Source organism: Manihot esculenta, chromosome 2 (genome assembly GCF_001659605.2).
Source record: "Manihot esculenta cultivar AM560-2 chromosome 2, M.esculenta_v8, whole genome shotgun sequence".
NCBI classification, from domain to species: Eukaryota; Viridiplantae; Streptophyta; class Magnoliopsida; order Malpighiales; family Euphorbiaceae; genus Manihot; species Manihot esculenta.
The window spans coordinates 3856959-3883711 of record NC_035162.2 but is presented as its reverse complement, the minus strand read 5'-3'; the positions used below and the strand labels follow the sequence as shown (position 1 = coordinate 3883711).

Sequence of the window (26753 nt, the reverse complement as noted above, 5' to 3'; positions counted from 1 at the left end):
ATATGACACCTTTTTGTTTTTTTTTTTTTAAATGTGACACCTTTTTGTTAAATTTAATTATTTAAATTAATTTAAATTTTTAAGAAATTAATATGGTTACATAATAGAAAAAAATTAATATTAATTTCTTGATAAAAAATCATATTTTTAAATTTTATTAAGCATTTTAAATGTGTGTATATATGTGTTTATTTTGTATCACATTGAAAATATTTAATTTTTTTATTATTAATATACTTAAATTTTTATTTTTATAAATCATTTATAAATAAAAATATTTTATTGTAATTAAATAGTATATTATATTTATATATACCTCTAAATTACATTTAACAACTTCCGCAATTATGTTAATACATTAATTTACCTGCTAAAATATCGTTACTTAAAATTCTATCATCATAACTTTTTTTTTATCCAAATTTTGAAGTAAATGGATTTTTTATTTTATTTTATTTATAAAATATTATAAAATACAACTATCAAAATACAGGAAACATAAGAATAAAAAGTCAGTTTACATCTTTTATTTTAAATAAAAAAACTTAATAAAAATACAATTTACAAAATATAAGTTTGAGAATTATATACATACATTGAAAATGAAAGAGCTTTATATGGGTGAACGTTCAATTTATATATATATATATGAAAATTGCAAATTAAATTCTGTTGATGAAAAATTCATCGATTGTTTGGAAGAATTTTCAATTTTAAGAGTTTTATTTTGATATTTTTAAAAATAAAAAAGAAACAAAAAAATATATTTAGTTACTGAAAATTTTAAAATAAAGTAAAAAAAATCTTAAAAAATAAAGAAAGCTAAAACTTGTGGAAGATTAACTTTTTTTATTAAAATTTTAAATTATTAAAAGGGAAAAAGCAACTTTTCACTCAATATAACGAAATTTATTAATAATTTTTTTAATAAAATGATTATTTTATTTTATTTTAAAATAATAAAAAATATTTTAATTATTTTTAAAAATTATAAGAATTAACTAGTTAGACCTTAATTTACTATAAAAATAATTATTTTTTTTTATTTTATTGGAATAAAGAAAAAATATTTTTATGTTTATATAAAAGTGGAGAAGAGAAATATACAAAAATAAGGAATGAGTTAAAAGGCTGTATAAATAGAAGAATATATTTAGTGATTAAAATTTTATCACGAAAGATAAGAAAATAATGCTAAAAATATTTAAATAATAATTATTAAAATTATTGTTACTAAATTTAAAATAATCAATTAGATTGATTAATTAAATTTAAAAACAATCTTATTATATTAAGACATAATATAGTATAGCTCTATTCATTTGGTGAGTTAAGAATTTGACTTCTTTTAATGTATGGATTAATTTTACTATAAATTATTATAGAAATTACACTTATGTACAAGAAATTTAATAAGATACTTAATTCTGGCATAAAATAATTAAAAATTACAATTGAAATAAGAAAAAATTATATAAATTAAATTAATGTATAAAATTTTGAGTTAAGTAAATTAAAAAATATATAATTATAATCAATAAATTATTAAAAATAACAAAAAAAAAAAAAAAGTGAGCATTCCGCTAGTGGTATTGTATGGCGAGGCTCTTGGCTCCTTCTCCGTCGTCATCCTCCCAAGTTCTTCAGTTTGCTAAATCAGTTTACTCAGCTTGGATGGCTGCATGTCTAAGATGTCCCTCTTTACTTTCCACTTTTTCAGAGCAGCTTGTTAAATGGCAGAGACCTAGGCCTGGTTATGCGAAGATCAATGTGGATGCAGCAACTCGAGTGGAGAATACCTGGTCTCAAAAGTGAGGTTACTTTTCTTGCTGCTGCATCTTTTCGTGTACAGGGGTGTTATGAACCAGTGCTGGCGGAGATTTTGGGCATTCGGGAGGCACTCGGCTGAATCAAGGATACTGGACCTCTGTTATTTTGGAATCTGACAGTCTGACTGCAATTTCCGCTCTTCGTCATGCTCGTGCTACTGGTTCCTATTTTGATATTGTGGTTCTGTGGCTCTTGATATGCACAATGTTTCTTCAGTCAGGTTAGGAGATCTAAAACTGTGCTGCTCATTGTGTTTAGGTTAGGCAGCAAGTTCCGTGTCTGATCATCGGGAGTGGATTTCATATCCTCCTCCTGCCTTTGTTGATGTTCTATTAGCTGACGGGATAATTACTATCATATTCTTATGTTTAATCAAACTAATTAAATTACCTCTCTATTTTATAAATTAGATTAAAATATTTTTCTAATTTAATTCTGTTAATCTTAAAAGAGATTCGTCCAATTTTAACCCTTTTAGCCATTAGCCCATATAAAAATTTATTAATTTCATAACTATCCTCCAATGCAATCTTCATCCACTCTCCTCAATATTTTTTTTCAGTGGCGATGCTCTCTCCTTTCTCTATTTAACCTCTTACCTTTCTCTCTCTTCGAGACAATTTCAATTCACTTTCTTGATTTTCATTTTTAGCTGTCAGCTTCTTTTCTATCTATTGTCGGGTCACCATTCGATTCTCCACTCTCATTTTTTTCCCTCTGCACTTAGTTTCTCCTATGTCGAATGAGTATTGCTTTCCATTTTTTCAGTGGAATCTCATCGAATTGAAAAGAGAAATTGACAATCTCCTCTCTCTAGCGGTTACTGGGTTCTAACTTGATTGGGGCTCTCTATTACCTCACACATTTCCTCAATCCGTAGCAAAGTTAACAGGGTTGTGAAGAAGATAAGGAAATTTGACTTGATTGGAGCTCTCTCAATTTGCATGGTTTGGTTATTGGGTGATTATTTCCAGGTAGAATGTGCTTGGTTTTTGGTTGAGCTCTTTTTTTTTTTTTGTGTTTTTTGGATTGTATAAAGGAATTCTTTCTTGGTCTTTGATAAAGATGGACACGTATCTTTGCTTGCTGGTTTTAGATGCGTAGGTGTCGAACTGTTTGGAGACATTTCATGAAGTGGGTTCTATTTTTCATTGCTCTTTTTTTTTGTGTCCTGTTAATATTTTAGTTTCAAATGCCTCTTTCCTCATGGCTATTGGTTGAGAAAAGAAAGATCACAAGCAATAGAGTTTGGGCAGTAGTCCTTGTTAATGGGCAATCGTGATAATGCTGCAAAGCTTGATTTCCTTGAGGTGAAATTCTAATTTTTTTTTTTTTTTATTCTAATCACTTAGTTTTTGTCCACATGCATGACTTATAGTCTTAAGAAATCATGGATCTTGTCTATATGAAATTATGAAATCATGTTGAACAAAATGAAGAACCTGACACGCCAATCAAGAGAAAAGAGAAAAGAAGAGAAAAAAGAGGAGGATGGAAAGTAAAGGTTATATTATTACAGGCTACCCAACAATTTTGAGAAGAAATTATGCAGCAAACTCATACTTTTTTGCTGTATAATTTTTTTTGACCAATTTTTTGTTAGTTAGTATATTTTCTGATTTCCTACGAAGGTGATAATATTGATCGAGAATTCAGTTGCAACAACTTTTGTTTTTGATTTTTTTTGTTTACGGTTACAGTATAGTTAGAGGGACAATATGTGGAGCAATTAAGCATAAATTGATACCGACCCCTCAAAATTTGGTAGTTTCAACTCCGTTAACCACTTATGAACCTTTTAATTGGAATCAAGCCTTCGTTGAATTTGTAAGCTTGTCATATTTTTTTTTCCTTTACCTATTATTTTTTCCCGGGATCTTTCTTTAGGCAGTTCGAAAGTTTAAGAGGCCGATGAAGTGTAGTCTGTTTCGAGTATTTTGACTAGTTTGGTTCGATTTTGGCCCTTATTGTTAGATAGCTTCCTGAAAAAAATTGGAAATTTGAGGTTTATACTTCTCATATTCAACTCTGTATACACATGCTTTGATGCAGTGTATATATTATATATATACACATATACATAATATCTTGGGGAGCTGAAAGGGGATGGAATTTTGTTGGTTAATAGGTACCATGAATAATATTGCGGAACATGGAGTGAAATGCAATCCCTATTTTTCTGAAATAATTCTTTCCCATGCGTGTATTGCAAATCCATTATGAATGTTTTCTTTCAGTTCATTAATCATATTGTATTTTGCTTATTTTCTCTTAAATAGGTACCTTATGTTTATAGAAATATCATATCATTTTCCTGCAAGAACTAAATGTTGACGGAGCTGTAAAAGCACTTTTGCAGGCAGACCTAAATCAGGCAATTCAAATGGCTTCATACTGGGCATCATCATCTGAACCTGCACAAGTTCATGGTAAGAGTTAAGACTGCATATTTAATACTCGGATAGACATGAGATTGTCAACAACAAAAGTCCAGGTGATGTTCCCAGAGACGTTTTGCTTGTAACCGTCGAGGGTGTTGAAACTGGTGATGTGAGCATTGATGTCATTCAATTGTAAGTGCCTTCTATTGGGCATTTCTCGTATCTTTTGAATACAATTTCTGGCTTATGATGAAAAAATAATAAAAACATAAATTAAGAATGCTTGCAGTGCACTTCTTTGTTTTGGTTCTCTTTTTAGCCACCTGTCCATGTCTTAGTGAACAACAACATTTTTCCCATTTGCTTGAGAAAGATTTTAAATCTATCATAAAGAATGAGCATTGATGTTCATCCTAAAATGTGCTGAATGAAAGTGAAGGATTTATGTATTTGATGCCAATTAGTTTGGGGTTAGGAATTAAGTTCAACCGAGTACCATAAGAAGATAGAATCATTTGAGGATAAGGTATGCTTTTTCTGCTTTTTGGATACACAGTTTGTTAAATGCAGCAAAGTCGTGCAAAGTTAGCATTGATTTGGGATTTGTTGGGCAATCCGTGAATGCTGTATTGAGGGAATGGATATTCTGTCACTTGCATACATGCCTACCTCCTTGTTAATGTGTTAAATGGTGCAAAAGGGCAAAGGCCTACCAGGCTTGTCTTGTGTCCTCCTTGTAGTAGAAATAAAATTTTTAATTTACTTTTTGGGAAAGTTCAATCTATTTCAATATTTCCTTATTCATCATCGGAATTATTGCAATTTTGTTAGTGCTTATGTATAGCCATGAACTCAGGGTAAATTCCGCATATGCCCTTTCGCTTGAGTCATATGCATTAACATGTTTTGGTATGTTTTAGGGGGTTTTTGGGGAGTTGTTTAGAGTCATGTATTAACTATGTTTGATCTCTCATGGGAGTCCATCTGTATAGGATCGGACCTGGGAGACCATAGAGGCCAGCAGTGAGTCAGCTGCTACAGTTTTAGTCAAGCGTCAAGCGTCAGCCAGAGGTGAGTAGAACTGAACTAATCTCTTGTTTTAAAGTAATTAAACTTTTTGAGTATGTTTATGCATCACGAATGCATGTTACGTGATAGGTTGTTGCATTAGAATTCACGAATATGATGCATTGCATAATTTACTATTGTTGTGGATGGATATTGGATTATCCACTAGCCCTCGAGCAGGTTATGTTATGACGGATACGGAAGACCAGAGCTGCCCATTCTACGCGCCCTGGCACTATGTAAGAGAAAGACCAGGCTGCCAATTCTACGCCCTTGGCATTTATGGATATGTTATGTTATGTTTAAGAGGAAGTCCTGAGGCGCTCCGTCGAGGGCCGAGCACTATTTGGAATATGTAGAGGGTTACTGGTGACAAGTCCATCTTGTTGTGATTTGTTTGTGCTGTGACACATTTCAGATGAGCATATGTTTATTAAACTGTTTTTGTGGTTCTGCTCACTAGGCTCTAGTAGCTTATCCCTTTCCCCTAATCCTAGGTTTCCAGGATCAGAGATAGCACGGGGAGTCAGCTTAGTGGCTGGTGTAGCTGATGTAATATAATAGTTGTGGACATGTAATGTTTAATAGATTAGTATTGTGTTTGGCCCTAGTTTTCTTTACCTTGTAATCCCTATTAACATGATCTTTATGTAAAAGTTTTAAATATGTTTTATGTTTGAACCAAGCTTGAGGCATGTGATGTTAACCATATTAGAGCATTTGATGAGGGCTCTGATATGGGTTTTATGTTTTCAGTATGATACATGCACAAGTTGAGCTCGGTTTCATGGAAATGTTTAAGTTTTTGTTATAATGTATGATTATGTATGAGATTTTATCAGATACACAGGATGTATAGCAGGCTTGCTACGGGTTTCAGCGACCTTAAGTCGATCTGAATCCTAGCGCCGATAGCGGTCCGATTTCCGGATCAATACAATGTTATTCTACATTTGGTACTGTCCAGAAGATTGCTATATTTGAGAAAAATGGTGGAACATGGGCTCTAATTCAATACCCTGGTATGCCTTCACGAGGATGATTTATTGTTTACGTGTTCGGTATGAAGTTGCGGGTTCGGTATGAAGTTGCGGGTTCAGTATGAAGTTGCATGTGTGTGATGGCTTCTTTGTGGACATTCATGCCATCATTGCAGTTCTTATAGTTTTTGGGAATATCAAGTATTCCTGCTCCAAGGACCATTCTAGATCATCTACTTTGTGTTGTGAACTAATGAGTTACATTCCACTAATCGGACTTTCAAGTTTCAACTATATGTGGATTCTTTATTTTTATATTTTTATTGAGAAAGCTATTTCTCTTTTGCTTCATGTAGGAGTAACTTTATATCAGTCCATCCAATAGTTTTGCTTGGGATTTTTTGTTCCGTTTAATATGTTATTGATGATAATATCTGCATTTCGTTTTTTCTGTATGTGTGCCAATTGTTAATGATGCACATGCTTTTAATTTTATTGATGGATTAAGCTGATCTTTTGTCTGCATTGTTCTCGAGATGTTGCAACTGCAGCAGTAGCCGAAGAAACTTTGGAAAGACATTGTATCTATGATGGTAGCTATTGTAAGCTTCATCTATCATACTCTCGTCATACTGATCTCAATGTAAAGGTATAAAATTATGCTTTTGGGTTAATGTCAATGAGAATAAAATGAGAAGAAAACAAAATATGATGTGTAAGATAAGAGGCATCCATTCCTGGTCAAAGAAGATTTGATCCTTTAATACATGTGCTTCTTGACATTTGATTGTCGCCTTCTTGATAATATAAGCTTTGTCACATTTATCAACAAAATTTAGAATGTAGTTAATTGTGCTCTTTCTCTGTAAAAGAGCAGAGATTGCACCATTGCAGATTCAAGTTTGCTTGTGGCACGACAGGTTTCTGGGGCTTCTGCTCCTCCAACTGTGTGGCAGAATCCTCAGTCTGCTCCAATGCTCCTTATGAACAACTACGCTGCCGCAGCTTCTGTCCCAGCTCAAGTTCCTGCTGGGCAAGTGTCTGCTTGGGATCTAGCTGTGTTGGCAGGAGCACCAGCCTATGCATGAGTTCCTGCACATTTCCTGGTCAAACATATCAGCAGCCACAGCAATGACTCAACCAGGGGGTTCAACTAAATGGGTGACCTGGTTATGATGCAACCTCTTTGAACAGGTTTTGCCTATCAAGCATTTCTTTCTGGTGAAGATGATAAATCTTTTAAATTAGTTGCAAAAGCAGCATATATATATATGTATAGATATGCATATCTTGTTCTTATGTTTTTCCCTGCTGTATGAGATTGATATGGTAGATGATATTTATTTGTAATCTTTTTCAATTTGCTCATAATTGTCTTCAATGATGTTAAACCTATAGCATGGAGAATGGCTTTTTTGTAGCCTCTGGTTTTCTCTCTGTACTTCAAAGCTGGTTACAGCATTAGTTCTCATGGGAAATCCTTGTTTAATTAGATCAAGATAATGCTTTAAGATCTATAATTTTATTTCATTTTCTTGCTGCGAAAATTTGTAGTCCCTCTTCTCCAGCATCTGCAATGTTTTATTTTATGGGCAATTCATGAATAATTAAAACAATTTAATTTCTTTCTAATCGTCTCGGTAGTGTGAATGTCCTTTTTGTGTGGAGTGCCGAAAGACATTACAACCTGGTCGTTGCATTCGCGTTTCCAGGTTTTCATAGTCCTATGAGCTGTAAGCCCACGAGAGTTGGGAGGCGCGGTGAGGACCCAACTATTGTGTCGGTGATCCTAGTTGGGCTAGGAAGTAGGAACTATTTTTGTAGCAAGGGTCTTTAACTTCTTTGCGCATAAGAATTTCTCCAGTTGTCGCAAATAGAGAGTATTCGCTGCGTAGAACGCCGTGCACTCAAAAGCTTGAAATGATAACTCGATGGCCTACATGTTTTGCCTGCGAGCGCTTGTGCAGCTCAGGTGTAGACTTCTTCAGGAGTCATGTGGGTAAGGGTGGGTGCTAAAGTGTTCTCTCCATGTCTGTACTAGATAATGATGAAATTTCGACGAAGATGAAGCATTTGGCCTGGAATGCAAGAAAGAGCTGGCCGTCTTAAGCAACAGTTGAGGTCTCTGTTTTTTTTTATTATTATTATATTTTTATAAATTAATAGAAAGAACGCGATTGTCATCGTTTTGACAGCTTTGAAATATGTAAAGGGTGTCTCGATAAATGCAGAAACATTCACGTCCATTTTTTTTAAAGCACGAGTTGACTTGAGATGTCTACTTGATACGCATTTGATGGTGGTAACGAATTTGAATTTTTCGTTAAGAAAACAACTAAGAACAAAAATATAGACAATGAAGCTGCAAAGCCAAAGCATCAAAGCAAAATTAAACCCGCATTTTTGTAAGCTTTACTAAATTAAGCAGGAAAAAGGACGTTGGATGTTTGAAGCTGCAGGGATTGCAATGATGGGTGGCATTTAGCTTGGAGCAATGTGCGCAAAAGTAGGTAATTATTCAGGAGGGAGGATTGCAAGCTGCGGATATGGTGGACATGCATAGAACTATGGAAGATAGATTTGTAAAGGGGAAGAATTTCTTCTTTCACTCCATGAGAGCAATTAACCATTGGCCTATATCTTTACAAGGTTCGTGTGAAGTTGTATTGCGCGAAAGGCTGGTAAATGCGGAAATTACCTGAGCAAATGAAAATGATTTAAGATATGATGATAAGATATTGTCATGTGCATGCTTTGTTTGAATATTATGCTAATTGTTTATCCACTTGGCATTAGGTCAAATTATATATTATTGTTACTACTTACTCGTCTTTATAGTTAAGGGAGTTGGTATGTCCCTATCACTAAAACGATCAGAGTGACTGCGTATCTTCATGAACATACAAAACCTTGTCTATGTTCGCGCACTTGGGCATTTGCCCCCTGATTCAACTTAAAGAGCAAGAGATCTTTATTTATTTATTTATTTTCTTCTGTTTGTGCAGTTTCACACTGCTGGAGCAGTACCCTTGTTCCCTAATTTCATGATTGTTTAATTAACGTCCTCAGTTAAAATATAATGGATGATTTTGGAGTGCTTTCTTCAATGATGCTTTGTTGGTGTCCTTGTCCAAATGGATAATCAGATTTGATTTTGCAAGGATACATCAAAAGTGGAGTAAAGCTGGAATCTTTGAAACTGATTAGACAGAATATGCTTCATATTTAATATTGACCCTCAGGTTAAACTCCAAGTCTTACAATTTGCTTTTCATATCCTATAATCCCATTTTATAAAGTTTTCACCTTTTCTTTGCCGTCTTATCTCATCACAAATTAACTTAACCATCAGAAATTTCCTTGTCAAACATCTTACTTGGCAGCCCTACCCACCCTTGATCTCTTCATCATATATCCTTGTAGAAATCAATGCGATTGTACTCTTGTCCTTAGATGATTGTAACCTTCATATACATACATGGACATGGTCCATATTGGAAGTCCCTTGTAAAGAGAAGTTCTTTTTTACACATCCCAGTTGAATTATTAACACTGCAACTTTTATTTGCTGCAGATTTCAGTCACAGAGCACAATGGTTCCCTGACGTTAGCTGGTAAACAGACCACATGAAATGGGGACATCACCTTAATTAATACCTCAATGTAATGAACCGGCAGTAATGTTAGCCTGCATGTCTTGACTTGTTCTCTCTCTCTTAATGTGAGAGTATGAGATGGTTGAGTTTGGTGAATGTGTTTCATCTGCAATCTTAATATATATCAAATATTTGATGAGTATATAGAGTGGTGTATTTAGGTGGGGTTTGGCATTTAATTGATTGGTGTGGCTTTCTATCAGCAGGAAATTGAATTGTGAACAAAAAAGGAACAAACTTGTTCCATCACTCAATTTTTATCCTTGGATACATGTGATATGTTGGAATTCTGGTATTTCTTAATCAAACATTAGCTGTATTCAGGAACCACTAACAGATGATTCTGTCTAGTCAATTTTGGTACTTGAGTTTTTTTAAAAGATCTTTTTTATATGAAAAATCCCTTAAATCTTATTAATAAATTAACTTTTGGGATTCACCTAATAATCTCATATGAGTAATTTAATCATTTTCCAAGCTTCTGCAAGATCAACCGAGTCGTAAGAATCAAAATGCTTGCAAAGTCATTTCTGTCTAATGAACATTTCTATCTAATTTTCATGCATATATTTTATAGCATCAAACTGAACAGATCATAGCAAATGTCTATTGATTAACTGAACTGATTGAAGAGATGATTGCATGGTTGCAGCCAACTATCAAGTGTTAAAGTTTGATGTATGCCAATAGTCAAACATCATAAATTTTAATCAATAATTGTTTGATTTTGAAAGACTGCTTCCACTACCAACGTTATCAAATGTTCTAAAGTTGCAGTTGGGAAATAATTAAAAAAATGTTAGTCACTGACCGTCAATCTCTTATCAAAACACCCTTAAAAGTTCTGGCTTTTTGATACAGTGATGATCAATATTTGAGAGCCTACAAAACATTCTCTCTTTTTTTTTTTTTCCTTTTAATTTCAGCTCTTGGATTCTATTCTTCACTGAAATTGCCAAAGGGTAACTCTGACGGAGTGGAGTAGCCATGAACACTAATAGATTGGATAGACAACTTGAACCCACAGCAGGATATGCTGAGGTTTGAGATGGATACTGTCTCCTCTATGGATCATAGCTATTGTAGCCTCCTGTACAAATTTCTATGCTTGATTAATGCAAGTTCACAGAAACCTATTAGTAGAAGTTAGCTAGACACAGACCATAAAGGAACATCAAGGCTAATTTTCAGTGCCTGAACTGGTCGGTCCTCAGTCATTATGTTAAAAAAATTAAAGGGCTCAGGTCATGTCCCAAAATGAAATGGGTCTGCTTTTATTGAATAATCATTGCTATTTCTGAATTCTCTTTTACACCTTTTATTGCCAAAGCTAGGTAGAAATCAAACTCTCTCTTTCCAAGTTTCAGAGGCTCATCACTTAAATCTCAAACAAAAATGTCCTCTGGGCCTAAAAAAGCTTGCTTTTACTGCACTGAAATCTTCCATAAAGGTGGCTCAGGAATCAGAAAAGTGAATTAAGACATTAAGGCCCACTCAATCTAGTGCTAAAGATATGCAATTTTCTTTTCTCGGGGTCTGAATTTGATCATGCACATCCATAGTATTATATAAAAACTCCAAGCTTTTGGTGACAAAGCAGGACAAAAAGCTAAGAACATATGGTGGCTACACACGTGGTCTGAAAGATGACAATAATAATAGATCTTTTAAGTTTACTAACAAGTGGGATTAGTGAAAACTGAAGTGGGATTAGATGGATGGATGGATGGGGCCTTCATGGGTCCAATGCTTAAAGAAACATAGCATGTGAGAATGGCTGCAGCTTCACATACAGCATTAAAGCATAGATATTAACATCCTATAAAAAAAAGAGATTTCAGAATTTAAGCTGCTTAATTTGTATAACTTTGGGGTATGTAGTAGGAAGGTTATTTTGGAGGGTCCAAGCAGTAAGAAAGTGACAAAGGAAGTTCCAAAACCTGAAAAATCCATGCAGATATAGTGAATCAATCACTCAATAACAATGACAATAGAAAAGTGGTAACTTTTGGCCCCGCATACATCAAGGAAAAAGGTTGATATACAGTTAGTTTTGAGCTGATGGAAAACAAAATTAAAAAATAAAAACCATAATGAAAAAAAAGTTCACATGCATACAATCTTCTGTCTAGGTTTTATTCTAGCTATGATCAGATTCAACAGCACTGTGCTCTGAAAATTCTGGCATTCAGAGATGATAAATGGTTTGGTTTTATGTTTTTTGCTAATATGGTTTGTTTATGAATTAATAAAATAGAAGAAAACAAATGGAATTAATTTATTAACAAAGTATTCTTTTAAAAAATAATTTATTTTTTATTATTTAATTATAAATGTCAAAAAATTTTAAAAAAATTATAATAAGTTTTATATAAAATTAATATATATAGTGATGTTAGTGAGATAATTAGTAAAAACATAATTTTTTACCTTTTTGAAAAAGGATGTTATTTTTCTTAAAATTGATTTTTATTGAAAAAATAAACATTTTCTATTGAAAAAGGCATGCATCAGACATAATAAATAGGATGAAAGTGGCTTATTTTCCTTCAAACTACAAAGTTTTTTATCCTAAGAAGAATATCCATGTGCTCAGTGATGAGTCCACTACTCCACTTCTATTTCTATAGATGGATGCCCATTTATTTCTATATCCCACTTCACATTTAATGGATATACAGTAAACCTGTAACTAGCTAGGGACCATGCCAATTTGCTTCCTTTTTTTGAAAAAAAAAAAAAAAAAAAAAAAAAAAAAACTCAAAGTACCTGATGTGACTTCATATATAAGTATAGCTTATTCATATAGATGATAATTAAAAGTTATGGCTGTATTGTGATTGCCTTGGTGAACTCATTTACAGTGGTTGAACTGGAGCCGTTTCCAGTTTTTTGTCTTCCTCCTGCAACCAATATTATTAACGTTAAATTTTGTTGGAAGAGAAGTATAAATATATGAATGAAACCTATAGAAGTAGAAATCAAGTAGCCCCACTTTGAATTTCTTGGCATTTTGCCCTAATGGAACAACTTGCCACGCTTCAAAACCACACGGTTTGAATCCTGAACCCATAAAAACCACTTTCAACCCTGTAAAAAACTACTTTGTTTCTACAACAAGTGTATTGCATGGTCCCAATACGGCCTAAAACTTGTCTGCTTGTCAGTCAGGTTTGATATCGACTTACTTCTATTTATTCCCTTGAAGCCCCCCTCCTCATTTCCCACCCTCACAGCAACTCCTTCAAGCTTCCTTTTCTTGTATTAATCTTTTCCTTATCTTCTTGTTTTCTTCACCCATTTTGCAATTATAAATTTAAAGCATGTGCTCAAGTGTCCACATGGTTAATTTGTGCAGGAAAATGGCTCTTCTTGGATTTCTTGCAGTTGGATTTCTCTCACTTGTCTCATCTGCTCATGGATACTATGGAGGTTGGATTAATGCCCATGCCACCTTCTATGGAGGTGGTGACGCTTCTGGCACAATGGGTATGTCACAATGATCTCCAAGTTTAATCATTTAATGCACATGCCATTTTCTTTTTTGATTATAAACTGGTTATCTTTTTTTTTTTTCTAGGTGGAGCTTGCGGTTATGGTAACCTCTACAGCCAAGGTTATGGAATTAACACAGCAGCACTAAGCACTGCATTATTTGACAATGGCTTGAGCTGCGGAGCTTGCTTTGAGCTCAGGTGTGTGAATGATCCACAATGGTGCCTCCCTGGCTCCATTGTTGTCACTGCCACTAATTTCTGCCCACCAGGAGGCTGGTGTGACCCTCCCAACCATCACTTTGATCTCTCTCAACCAATCTTCCAACACATTGCCCAGTACAGAGCTGGTATTGTCCCAGTAAGTTACAGAAGGTAGGCCAATTAAAAACCACTCATCTCCATCTTCATCTTTGCCTTTTTATCCTGCTCCAGTTTCAGGAAAAGACTCCAACATCCCAGAAGAATTGCTAAGTAGTGTTTATGGTTTTATAGGGTAAGCTGCAAGAGAAGTGGAGGCATTAGGTTCACGATCAATGGACATTCCTACTTCAATTTAGTACTGGTAACCAATGTAGGTGGAGCAGGCGATGTACATGCAGTAGCCATAAAGGGTTCAAGAACTAGATGGCAACCAATGTCAAGAAACTGGGGCCAAAACTGGCAGAGTAACTCTTACCTGAATGGACAGAGTCTCTCTTTTCTAGTCACCACCAGTGACAGCCGTAGTGTGCTCTCTTACAATGTTGCCCCTGCTGGCTGGTCCTTTGGCCAGACATACACTGGAAGCCAATTTCGATATTAATAAGCAGAGCCTTTCAGTCTCTCATAAGATGCATTATTAAGCTACAGTATGGATTGAGCAACTACTAATTAGTGCACCTTTGGTAAAACAGAGTGCACTTTAGAAGAGATCTTGGGGGATCAAGATTTCTCATGAATTGGCCCTTTTTGATTTCTCCCCATAGTATTGAGTTTTTGCAGTTGAAGAATTGGCCACGAATCAAGCCTCAAGGCTTTACTTATAACTGCTGTGTTGAGGGAGAGTAAATTAAGTCAGTTTTTTCATTGCTGTTACTGTATCAACTTATAGACGCAAGTCCTTCTGAATATGCTTTATGCAAAAAAGGAAGAAAAAAAAAATGTATTTTTACTTGTTTTGAGTATGCTTATGCCCTAATTAATTCAATTTGCTCCGCAAAATCATTTATGTTATATTACCATACTAATTACTAAATTTATGGATGTACATAAACAGCCGGGTTCAAATACGGTTTTTTTTTTTTCACTTCAAACCTATTCAAATAACTTTTCAATTTATTTTTTATTTAATTTAAAATAATTAATTTCTGTATAATTTTTTTTTAATTCAGAATGATTCTAATATAAATTGCAACAATTTTAAAATAATTAATTTCTGTATAATTTTTTTTTAATTCAGAATGATTCTGATATAAATTGCAACAATTCACTCTAATCTGATTCAAATAATTTTAAAATTTATTTTTTATTTAAAATAATTAATTTAAATTATTTAATAGTATTAAATTAGAATTTATATATTATCGGAATCGGTAATTCGACCATATGCGAATTGGGATCCTCACACCCAGTAACGGAATATCACAATACAAGTGGAAGGCTAATTTGGTCTCGACCAGCTTCCACCCAATACGCCAATCAAAATTAATGCACATGAGAGTATAAATGAAAGGATTTTACCATGTTGAGATTTGAAAATGAAGGTTTTTACTGTAGAAAAATAAATTCAATTTGTTGAAATTAAAAAAATAGTGATAAAATTTATTTATTAAATTATAAAAATAATATTAATAAAATAAATTATTAATAATTTATTAACTATTTAAATTATAAAAATAATATTAATAAAAAAATATAATTATAATAAATATTTAAAATTTTATTTTTACAATTTATGCGTCATTGTCATAAATATATGAATTCGGGTGTATATATATATTTTTTATTATAATTTATTTTTATATAAAAATAATAATTAATTTTTATAAATTTATAAAAAACACTATTTTAATATTTTTGTTATGATAAATAATTATTTGAATCCAATTTACCATAGATCAAGACAGTCTGAAGATATAAATAAATAAGTTTTTTTTTATCTATATTTCTATACTATATATAAAAGTGGAAGAGGGGAATAATAAGATTGTTATTTTTATCATTATATTATTTAATCATTTATAATTGATTTTAAATTTTAAAATTAATAATTATTTTATTATTTAGATAATTTCTTAAAATAGTTTTAGATATATATCAATTAATGTATGTTTAAATTTATAATTTATGAGTTTAATTAATTTTATTTGATAATTATGTAAGATAATTATTAAAAATTAATAATTTTGGTAATATTTAAATTAATTTCTTTAGATAAGATTATTAAAATAATAAATTTAAATATTAATTAAAAATATTAAATTAATTATCATATATTATATTATTAGATTTACATTTAAATATTAAATGATGATGAAAAATAATATAAAATAAAATTTTTATTATTATTAAATTATTCGATAATATATAGTTCTTCTAATTATTAATAATTATATCAAAAATTAAAATTAAATATTAATTAGTTATAAAAAAATATTAAAATTATTAGATAATCTGTTATTTTTAATTAATTAGAATTTTACATTATTTTATATTAATATTTACATTTTATCAAGTTTTTTTATTATTTATAATCTCAATAATTATTTACAAAATATTTTAATAAAATTAGTTTTAGATTGTTACGGTTAATGGCGCAGCATTCGCTCAATCAAAGCATTTTTCTTTGAAAAAAAATAAAAATTAAAGCAATCTTCCTTCATGGCATTGAAAACGGAATTTTGTTGAATAAGTCTTGAGGAATTATGGACTTATATTTTGTTTTCACATATTCACATCATCACATGTGGGGATAATTAATTCTTTGAAATTTCACTTTTTAGTTTAATATACCTAAATTCTAAAATTTAGCCACTGATTTTCCTCAGTATGGAAAAAATAATAATAATAATCATTTTCGCTTTTTTCTTCTAATTTTAGCATTCCAATGCCTAAGAAAAATCTCCCAATCCAACATTTTTTGTTTTCTGAAATAAGGGGAGTCGAACCTTTGACCTCACAAAATTACAAGAATGAACTCTCCACCAGACTAAGTCTCCAAGTGCACCAATTCAATATTTTTTAAATTTTAAAAAAAAAAACTTTTTATTTTGTTATAAATTTATCGGATAAAATTTTATGAAAATCTTAAGTGGCATGTTTTATGCGTAACAAAATTTAGAATTAAGTGATTCTATTTATGAATTTTAGAATATAATTAATTAATTGGATAGATAGAAAAATAGGCACACAGGATGCAAACTAAGATGTCGCGTGGCATCACCGTATTCAATCACGGGATATCCGCAATTTAAGCTGATGACTTTCCCGTTTCTCTTGGCCCCACTGAATCCAAGCCTCGACTGCACGTGGGATGCGGGCCCTTTCCTACCCCTTCCGTTGCATGTCTTATTAGCCTGCTGAAATTACAATTGATGTTATTTGTAGCTTTGAGAATGACCATCTAACCTTCAGTTGTCCAATTGTGATACAGTTAGGGTATGCTTAATGCTTCAATTCAATTAGTTAAATTTTGGGTTTCATGCTTTTTAATTTATAAAAAATAAACTCAAAATATTTACCTTCTATTTGGTAAGAATCAACGCAAAACTGAATTTTTCAACCTTTTTTTTGTTATTAATTAAAAAAGAGGAAATAAATAAAAGAGGGTGAAGTTGAAACAGAGGTGGTTAGCAGATCGGCATCAAAGGCAAGCTGGAAGCAAATACTAAATGAGGAAAGCACAGGTGGGAGTTGGAATGTGAAAAAAGAAGAGTGATTTGGCCTTAGAGAATAGAATTAGGTTAGGTTAGGTCCACCACGTCATGTCCATAGACTCAACTCCATGTGATGTATTGTTGGTAGGCCACTTCCCACTCTCACTCACTTTATTAATTAGGACAAAATTATTATAATAAATTTAATAAAAAATTTTAATAATTGGATGGTAGAAATTAAGCTCTTAATTCTACACATTAATTAGGACACCAACAAGTTTTACTTTTATATCCCAAAAGAAATCTGTGCTGCCAAGAATAATATGTATATGGAATTGTGGGCCTGTAATGTTCTGGGTCTTTGTGCTTCAGTCCATACCTAAATATACATAATGGGTTTTGCTCCATACGGGAAATCCTGGACTGGAACGAGAACCATTCACAGTTCAATATAGACATGAAAGCTGATTGCTTAAATAAAATATAAGCTTTCAGGAGTCATAATAATAATATATAATAAACTCAGGTAATTTATTTTACGTTGAATATAGATTAGGTTTAGACAAAAATTATCCCATGCAATGAGTGTGTATAAAAAAGTGTTTGTAATGTGTTATTCTCTTAATTAATTTATAATAATTATAAACAACTAATTTACTTCCTTTTCATATTCTAAAATTCAAAAAATAGGATTTATATTTTGTATGTAAATTTAGTCAAAAAAATTATGTTCCTTCTCTTTTATTCCTTTTTCTTTTGTCTGCTAGTGATTTTTAACCGCCTCTTTACTACAGTACTACATGTTTATGTATGTAATGGTCAACTGCCTGTTTGGAAAATAATCCCACATCGGTAGATTACGAAAATTTCAAATTGTATATAATAGCTAGCACGAAACTACTAAATAATTTAGATTAATCATTCTAGGCCATGAAAGTGAGTTCAAAAGTTATTTGGATCAGTTTAAGTCGAACTGTTTGAATTGTTATTAAAACTACCCTGGATCAGAAAAATTGTGCAGAGCTAGTGGGTCTACGAAAAAAGGGCTATCTGCGTGAGACGAGATGGAGCTGCCCGAAGTATTAGCGAACTACAATACCCGAGAGTCCGATTTTGGTTTATCAATTATATTTGATTCAGTTGCAATGAGAAAATCGCAAATTTAGCAGAGGAGAATGTAACAGTCAGTTCTGCTTGAAAAATTGTCTCACATCGTCGGATTACGGCAATTTCGAATTGTATATAATAACTAGCATGAAACTACTAAATAACTTAGATTAACCATTTTGGACCAACTGGAAAGTGAGTCTAAAAGTTATTTGGGCCAGTTTGGACCAGACTTTTTCGCTGTCACTCAGATCCGTACATACGAATACGTCAGAACACCCCTCCATATCAGACGGCCATTTAATTCTCATGACGCGCATGCTGTTAAGACTGCGAAATGACTGAGCCAACTATTCTCCATCACGTCATATAGTCTGCTCTGTGTCCAGATTAGGTATTGCGGTAGTGGATCGGTCTGTTATAAAATGACCTGATTGGATTTGAGTTTGTATTCTTCTTTAGGTCCAGCCTCACCCCAAACGTAAATAATTCGGCAGTCATCACTTTTTAATGGAAACTTTCCTTTTGTATTTTTTGCCTCAACACCTATTATTCCCTAAATAGAAAAAATTAACTCAAAGAATAAGAAGAAAGAAAAAAAGTAAGATATCTATGATTGTGCATCTCTAGGGTTTCTTTTCGATCACTAGAAATTAACCCGGTACATTGATCTTGGACGAAGCCATGTCCACCAAAGAAATTCCACTTTTCGCTAGCATATTGAATCAGAGAACTACCAGACCATGTCTCTGGTGATCAGACCAAGCACTTTGTCCGCTAGATGGAGGAAACTCTGGAAATAAATCTCCGTCGTCCATATATAGACTCTTTGTGCCCGTCATTCTATGTTTACCCAATATTAGAGTTTCATCAAACAACCTTGAGATGTTTACGGTGCCTCCATTCTCTTCTTTGGTGCTATGCCAGTTGTTAAGCCAGCTGTTACAAGTATCCACTTTTCACCCACTTTGCACGTTTTTTCCGAATCTGTTTCTGCATGTTTATTTTTCTGAATTGGTCAGCACTTGATCTTCGTTCAATCCGAGATTTACGTAATGTGGTGTGATGCTCGGATTAAAGCTTGTTTTTCTGTTTTTTAGTTTAAGTATAAATAAGGCAATACCTCAATGAAATTGTGGTGTGTGAGTCAAATTTTAAAGGAATCTGAGTAAATTTCCTTTTCTCTGTTCCAAAATTATTTTCCTCTATTTTTGCATAATTATGCAGAAAAATTACAGAAACTACAGAGGCTTCAAAAGTTGCAGAACCTTCAAAGTCTTAGATCCGCAGCATCGCTTACATCTTTGGGGTGATCATATTCATAGTTTACATTTGGTATCAGAACCCGGGACCTAGTTTATGTCCAAATACATGCCACGGCACGAATATTCATCGTCCAGTGTTGTCTGTAGTGGTAACGGCGGCAATGGTGGCCAGACGACAAAAACTGGACAGAAGGCAGAAACGGTAGTGAGAGCGCCCGCACGAAACTAATAAATAATTTAAATTAACCATTTTGGGCCAAGTTGAAAGTGAGTCCAAAAGTTATTTGGGTCCCGAACTGTTTCAATTGATATTAGAACCACCCTGAATCAAAAAAATTGTGCGGAGCTAGTGGGTCTGCAAGGAAAGGGCTACTTGCGTGAGACGAGAAGGAACTGCCCGAGATATTAGCGAACCACAATACTCGAGAGTCCAATTTTGGTTTATCAATTGTATTCGATTCAGTTGCGATGAGAAAGTCGCAAATTTAGTAGAGGAGAATGTAACGTCAGTTACCTGCTTGAAAAATCGTTTCACATCGTCAGATTACGGCAATTTCGAATTGTATATAATAACTAGCACGAAATTACTAAATAATTTGAGTTAACCATTTTGGACCAACTGAAAAGTGGGTTCAAAAATTATTTGGGCCATTTTGGACTGGACTTTTTCACTGTCACTCAGATCCGTACGTACGGACACGTCAGAACACCCCTCCATACCAGACGACCATTTAATTCTCATGACGCATATGCTGTTAAGGCTGCGAAATAACTGAGCCAACTATTCTCCCTCACGTCATATCGCGGGGCTAAGTTATCTCTTGTCGAGCCCACGTCCATGAGACATCCAGCCTGCTCTATGTAACCAAATTAGGTACTGTGGTAGTGGACCGGTCTGCTTGAGAATGATCTGATGGGATTTGAGCTTATATTCTTCTTTAGATCCAGCCTCACGCCAAATGTAAACAATTCGGCTGTCATCGCTTTTAATGAAAACTTTCCTTTTGTATTTTTTGCCTCAACTCCTATCTTTCCCTAAATAGAAGAAATTAACTCAAAGAAAAAGAAGAAGGAAAAAAAAGAAAGATATCTATGATTGTGCATCTCTAGGGTTTCTTTTCGATCACTAGAAATTAACCTGGTACATTGATCTTGGACGAAGCCATGTCCACCAAAGAAGTTCCACTTTTCGCTAGCATATTGAATCAGAGAACTACCAGACCATGTCTCTGGTGATCAGACCAAGCACTTTGTCCGCTAGATGGAGGGAACTCTGGAAGTAAATCTCCGTCGTCCATATATAGACTCTTTGTGTCCCTGTCATTCTATGTTTACCCAATATTAGAGTTTCATCAAACAACCTTGAGATGTTTACAGAGCCTCCATTATCTTCTTTGGTGCAATACTTGGTTGATTTTGCTCTGGAACGCCATGTTTCGGTTGTTGCATTAAATGTACTCCAAGCAGCGTCAAGTGCATGCAGAGCTTTAGTTTATCCAATGACATTGATATCCAGTTGTTGTTGGAAGAACTGTGTTTGGGATTCATAGACTTTTAGCCCTCATGTGAATTTTCTGGATTTTGCTTTACTTACTCGGTGATCAACCTGCTGCAAACAACATTGTTTCGCAGCGTAACATTGCCCATCCCTGGAAAGGATTGAGAATTAAGCATGGCGGAAAAGAGCCTGCATTTTTCAAGGTCAAAACCAGCTCATAACTGAAGGTGAAAAAGAGATTAAGGGAAAATAATCGGAGTTTGAAGAAGAACCCATAGCTTCCTCTCATATCATAATTCCACTAGCTGAAATGTTAATAGCTTTCACGATGTTCTAGTTTCAGTTCAATACGAAGCAGCTTTAGGCGATTGACGACCTATCTCAATGATAAATAAAAAAACACATGCCGTGGATATGTTTTCCATCATAAATCAAGTGAAATATATAATCAATCAGCTAATTGGATTTTGAAGAACCGATAGCTTCCTCTCATATCATCTATATGCATATATCTAGCTACCCATCTCATTAATATCTTTAACACTGGCTTTTTTTTTCTTAGTTATACTTCTCTCACGTAGAAAAAGAATATTATATATAGAAATGAAACGGTACGGTCCAAATTAATTTAAATAACTTTTGAATTTACGTTTTGTTTGATTTAAAATAATTAATTTAAATTATTTAATAGTTTTATGATAATTATTATATACAATCTCAATTTTTCATTACATTCTAATATGGGACGGCTTCCATACCGAAAACAGGTAGTTGGCCGTTACACAGATATCAATTGAAACAGTACGATCTAAACGATTAGAAATAACTTTTGAACCCATTTTTTATTTGATATAAAATTATTAATTCAAATTATTTAGTAATTTTATGCTAATTATTATATATAATTCAAATTATGTAGGATGGCTCTTACCTCCAAAATAAACAATTAACTGTTTGAAGTAATGTTTTTTTTAGGAAAATACTTTTTCTTATTATTTAGGGAAATGGATTTTTATTTTAACAGAGAATTTCTTGTGGGGACGGACACAATATTATAATGAAAATTTTTTATTTCCTGATTCCCAATTTAATTTGTTCATTTTATTTTCATTAAATTTAAAGGTTATTGGAGATGCTAAATAAAGAGGGGAAGAAAATGAGGGTAGGAATGGATGTCCAAGCAGGGTCAAAGTAAGGGGTAAAAAAGATGGGAAATACAGACTGAATAGTTGATGTAATGGTTATGGCAGTCACAGAAATTATAGTCATATCATCATCTGACTTTCCTTGGGAATATGGTTTACCGTTCTCAGTATTCTTTATTTTTATTATCTACGATCGCCTTAATCATACAACCAATTAATTATTTTCTGCCGGCTAATTTTTTAATGAGACTGTTAACAAAATTTACTACATTTTGATAAAAAAATTTTTACACCACTTCACTTTAATAAAGAGCCCCCAATTTCTCGACCCATAAATCGGCATGAATTAGAAATTTTGACGTTCAGTAGAAAATAACGAAGTGATGAAGATAGTTCCCAGGTGGCTAAAGCCCAAGTGGGAGTGTGAGAGAGAAGGGCTTTGTGAGAGGAAAGATTTGGGATTGCTGGTCCAACCTTGACCTGGGGCATTAAAGTGGCCATCTCGCGTGTCAAGACAGAGAGAGCCATGTTCTGGTACTAGAAAGAGCTTAAACGTAGACCCAGGCTCAGGCTCAGCCTATTGCCTTAGCCTTGTCCTAAACCTAACATCACAAGTGACGTTTGAGATGACCTCTACACGTGTGACTCACGTTTAACAAGCAAAATCCAAATTGCTGTACTACTCACTATGTACACTACTGTCCCTCTAATTTTTTTTTAACAACAAATAGGGGCACTAGAGATACTATGACTAAAATTAATTTAAATCAAATACATTTTAAAATATAAAAAGTTGAGTTTCCTCTATTTAGAAAAAAAAAAAAAAAAAAAAGAATACAACAGAATGAAGACGTAGAATGACGCGCTACAAGTTAGTGTGGGAAAAAGTCAAAATAGAGGTCACACTCGCACAAGCGAAACTGCTTTTGCAGAAGAGGATGAGTAATCGTGTGGATTTTCTGTTACAAGTGAAGAAGAAGAAGAAGAAGCTCTATCCCTCTGCATTAACTCTCTCTCTCTCTCTTTCTCTTCTTTTTTCCATTTTTGTCTCTTTAATATCATATGCCCATGCCCTTCAACATGAACATTCACTGCACCTCCTCAATGGAGACCTTCACACACATGGCTCCTTACAACATTTGTTCATGTCACACCCTTAATGTTCATAAGGGTGATCATTATATGGCTTTTTTATCATCACCAATGCCCAAATGCTGTACCTTTAGCTTTGGGAGTAACCAAAACAATGACGTTGAAGATAAATGTAATGCTGGGATTTCTTTAATAAGTGACCAGGAATCACTAATGCATCATCAGCAGTCGTCGAAGCTCTGTGCTAGAGGCCATTGGAAACCAGCGGAGGACGCTAAACTCAAGGAACTTGTTGCACTTTACGGGCCTCAAAACTGGAACCTCATAGCTGAAAAGTTGCAAGGCAGATCAGGTAATTAATTTACTCTTCTTCTTCTTTTTTTTTTTTTTCTATCCTTTCTGCAGACTTTTGAGTTTTTGGAAGTCATTGTGCACTTCTCTTCTATTTTTTATTCTTTCTTATATTTCTGTCATATTTTGTGGAATTTCAAGGTAAAAGTTGCAGACTAAGATGGTTCAACCAATTAGATCCAAGAATCAATAAGAGTGCTTTCAGCGAAGAGGAAGAAGAAAAGCTAATGACAGCTCATAGAGTTTATGGTAACAAATGGGCCTTAATTGCTAGACTTTTCCCTGGGAGGACTGATAATGCAGTTAAAAATCACTGGCATGTTATAATGGCTAGAAAATACAGAGAGCAATCCTTTGCTTATCGGAGAAGAAAACAGACTGAAGCTGCTAAAAGAAGGGTGGAAGATGGCAGTTCTTCTGCCACCAGAGAAACAGCCATTAACGTAACAGAAACCAAATCTCCTTATCTTTGCAATGCCATAATCACCAAACCATCTCTTCACTTCCCACTTGAAGGTTGTAAAGGTTTTTGCGACGTGACTTCTAGTGAAGAGGCAGCCACAAGTGGTACAGTCTTATTTGTTGGAAGCAGCAATTTACTATCTCTTCCCCATGGATCTTGTCCAGAACAGACACCTTTTGATTTCTTTTCTGGTTTGTCCTTTGGTCTCTCCACTTCCTTCGTTCTAGCATCTATGCATTTTGTGCAAAAATTAGGTTTCTGCGCATTCCCACGTATTGGCCATTTTTTACATGAAATAACTGTCATCCCTCTTTCCATTGTTTAAACTTCATGCCCGGTCTTCTAAGTTCAATTGCATGATATCTTGGTCTATGTCTTTGACGCAAATAGAAGGTTTCATATATATGTTATTTCCAACAATATTTTACACTCTACAAAAAAAAATGGGCAAGATAAATAATTTTGACAAAAATATTCAGCTTCTTCAATTTCTTTTATCGAGTGAATTAGGAATTTATTATGATTTTGTGAAGTTGCTACGGGTGTGAAGTAATGATCTCTGTAGCTTGCCAGTATTTATGATCCTTGTGAGTGGGCCAACCAATGGTGGAAATTTGCAGGTCACAAGAGTTATGAGATTTCGAGTCAGAATGGTACCACCTTCACTGTTTCCCACAACATGCAACAATCAAGCAACCATCACCTTTCTGCAGGATTCTCAGACTCCATGGCATCACCAACATCCCGAGTCTCAAACTGTGAACCATCTTCATCATCATCAATATCATCCTCAGATAACAATGCAACCTGCCATTTTCAGACCACCATATCACCTCCATTTATAGATTTTCTTGGGGTAGGGGCTTCTTGAACAATTTGAACTGAACACCAAGAGGACGAGAGAAAGTAGAAGCATTCGTTCTATGCATGAATCTGACTTAACCCTTTTCATCGTGATCGCAATCTTTGTTCATGAACTCAAGCAGCCATAAAAAATCACTTCTCCAAATGTTGAATCGATGAAGTAGCTTTAATTATGTCTTTATAGCTCTCTCTATATATCTTTTTGGTCTTACTCTCATGCATTTGACTCCCTATATAATTTCTTAATTTGGAAATAGATAGCTGAAATCCATTAAATTAATATTACCATAAAAATTATATTTATATAAAAGTTAAATTTAATTTAAATTTATTAAAATTTTAATTATTTTAATTACTTATTTAAATATAATATATTAACTTATTATACTGTATGCCGAAAGTACTTGATAATTTTTTTCTTATCCAGTGCCATTATCAGCCAACCACACATTTAAAATAATGTTGAGGGAAGTAGGCAAGTGTATTAATTGCTTAATTTACTGAAGATGACATCACCTTATCAGCCCACCACGTGAGAATCTCTTGAGATGATTCTGGGACCTGTATGTTACGACTTCCTGTACTTTTGCTGTTCCAGTCGGATGTCTGGAGAAGCAAAATGTAAGGGAGAAGCTGAACATCAAAGCCTCACAGAGCAAACTCCTGCAGTTCACATCTGTTGGAGTTTTGAGGATCAACGTTCAAATTCAAGCAATACCGCGCGGGGAAAGAAGCATTTTAGCTTTAAACTTTCGCCACCCAACAGTAGTAAATCATGAGAATTAGCTGGCAATTGAATATACTGAATATTTCTTTCAAAATTAGACAACAATTAATATTTTTAAAATACTTGCTTCTCACTAAATCTATTTGGTTTAAAACTTGTTTGGCATTGCTGTCAAAACTATCGTCGAGAAAAACACTCTATTAAACATAGAATTTGAAAAATATTAAAAAATAATTCAAAATTATAAAAAATAATTCAAAATTATTTTTGACATAATTTAATTATAAAAATATTCAAATAACAGTTTCTCTAAAAAGTTTTTTTTAACATAAAAAATATACTAAATACACTCACAAAATTCATTACAATTCAATTTCAAATTTGGTATCAGGAGCTGTGATTCGAGTTTAAAAATCGTATTTATATCCATATGTATATAATTAAGGGTGGTATGAATATAATAGATTAATGAATCGTATTAAAAATAAAAAAATTAATATGAATATTTTATTATATATATTATACGATACGACATAATAAAATTAATTTAATTGTATTAAATTAAACACGACATAATACGATCCATTTAACACGATTTAATATAAATAAATTTATTAATACGATTTAAAATGATAAATTCATTAACATTATTTGACATGATTCAATACATTTAACATGTTTTGACATAAACTCAATAATACTTATTTGACACATTTTAATATAAAATTTATATATTTATTTTTAACCTTCATAAATATAGTAATATATTAAAATAAAAAGCTTAATTATTTAATATTGAAAAGAATTTAATATTTAATAAATGTATATTTTAACAAAAAATTTACTAACAATACTATTATATAATATATATATTAAATAATTTTTTTAATAAATAAAATAAAAATAATTTATAAAAATTAATATTTATATTAAATAATATTTTGTAATAATATAATTATAAATTGATAGTTAAAT

At 33.0% G+C, this 26753-nt stretch overlaps 2 protein-coding genes and 1 long non-coding RNA gene across 4 annotated transcripts; all 3 read left to right on the top strand.

The window, feature by feature from the left end:
* The first annotated feature begins 1567 nt into the window (after positions 1 to 1567).
* LOC122723110 lies at positions 1568 to 5974 on the top strand. Its single transcript, XR_006349965.1, has 2 exons — positions 1568 to 4403; positions 5777 to 5974. It is a non-coding gene; the product is annotated as an uncharacterized LOC122723110 (long non-coding RNA).
* Positions 5975 to 13068: 7094 nt separating this feature from the next.
* On the top strand, positions 13069 to 14624 carry LOC110605784 (expansin-A5). Of its 2 annotated transcripts, XM_021744430.2 has the most exons (4): positions 13069 to 13176; positions 13274 to 13404; positions 13496 to 13784; positions 13905 to 14624. In XM_021744430.2, exons 2-4 carry the CDS (start codon positions 13278 to 13280, stop codon positions 14212 to 14214), a joined length of 726 nt encoding a protein of 241 aa, XP_021600122.1. In that variant the 5' UTR covers positions 13069 to 13176; positions 13274 to 13277; the 3' UTR covers positions 14215 to 14624. The 2 variants fall into 2 exon arrangements, with proteins under 2 accessions (XP_021600122.1, XP_021600115.1); XM_021744423.2 differs by lacking the exon at positions 13069 to 13176 and having other exon boundaries at positions 13189 to 13404.
* Positions 14625 to 23167: 8543 nt separating this feature from the next.
* LOC110610136 (transcription factor CSA) lies at positions 23168 to 25230 on the top strand. Its single transcript, XM_021750006.2, has 3 exons — positions 23168 to 23725; positions 23866 to 24378; positions 24808 to 25230. The coding sequence occupies exons 1-3, from the start codon at positions 23344 to 23346 to the stop codon at positions 25056 to 25058; spliced, it is 1146 nt and encodes a 381-aa protein (XP_021605698.1). The 5' UTR covers positions 23168 to 23343; the 3' UTR covers positions 25059 to 25230.
* The last annotated feature ends 1523 nt before the right edge of the window (positions 25231 to 26753 follow it).

Excerpts from the sequence above, each read along its gene's own strand:
- LOC110605784 (XM_021744423.2), top strand. The coding sequence starts at position 13,239 with ATGTGCTCAAGTGTCCACATGGTTAATTTGTGCAGGAAAATGGCTCTT. Across the intron at positions 13,405-13,495 it reads TGACGCTTCTGGCACAATGG|GTGGAGCTTGCGGTTATGGT; the intron begins GTATGTCACAAT and ends TTTTTTTTCTAG. Across the intron at positions 13,785-13,904 it reads GTCCCAGTAAGTTACAGAAG|GGTAAGCTGCAAGAGAAGTG; the intron begins GTAGGCCAATTA and ends ATGGTTTTATAG.
- LOC110610136 (XM_021750006.2), top strand. The coding sequence starts at position 23,344 with ATGCCCATGCCCTTCAACATGAACATTCACTGCACCTCCTCAATGGAG. Across the intron at positions 23,726-23,865 it reads AAAGTTGCAAGGCAGATCAG|GTAAAAGTTGCAGACTAAGA; the intron begins GTAATTAATTTA and ends TGGAATTTCAAG. Across the intron at positions 24,379-24,807 it reads ACCTTTTGATTTCTTTTCTG|GTCACAAGAGTTATGAGATT; the intron begins GTTTGTCCTTTG and ends GGAAATTTGCAG.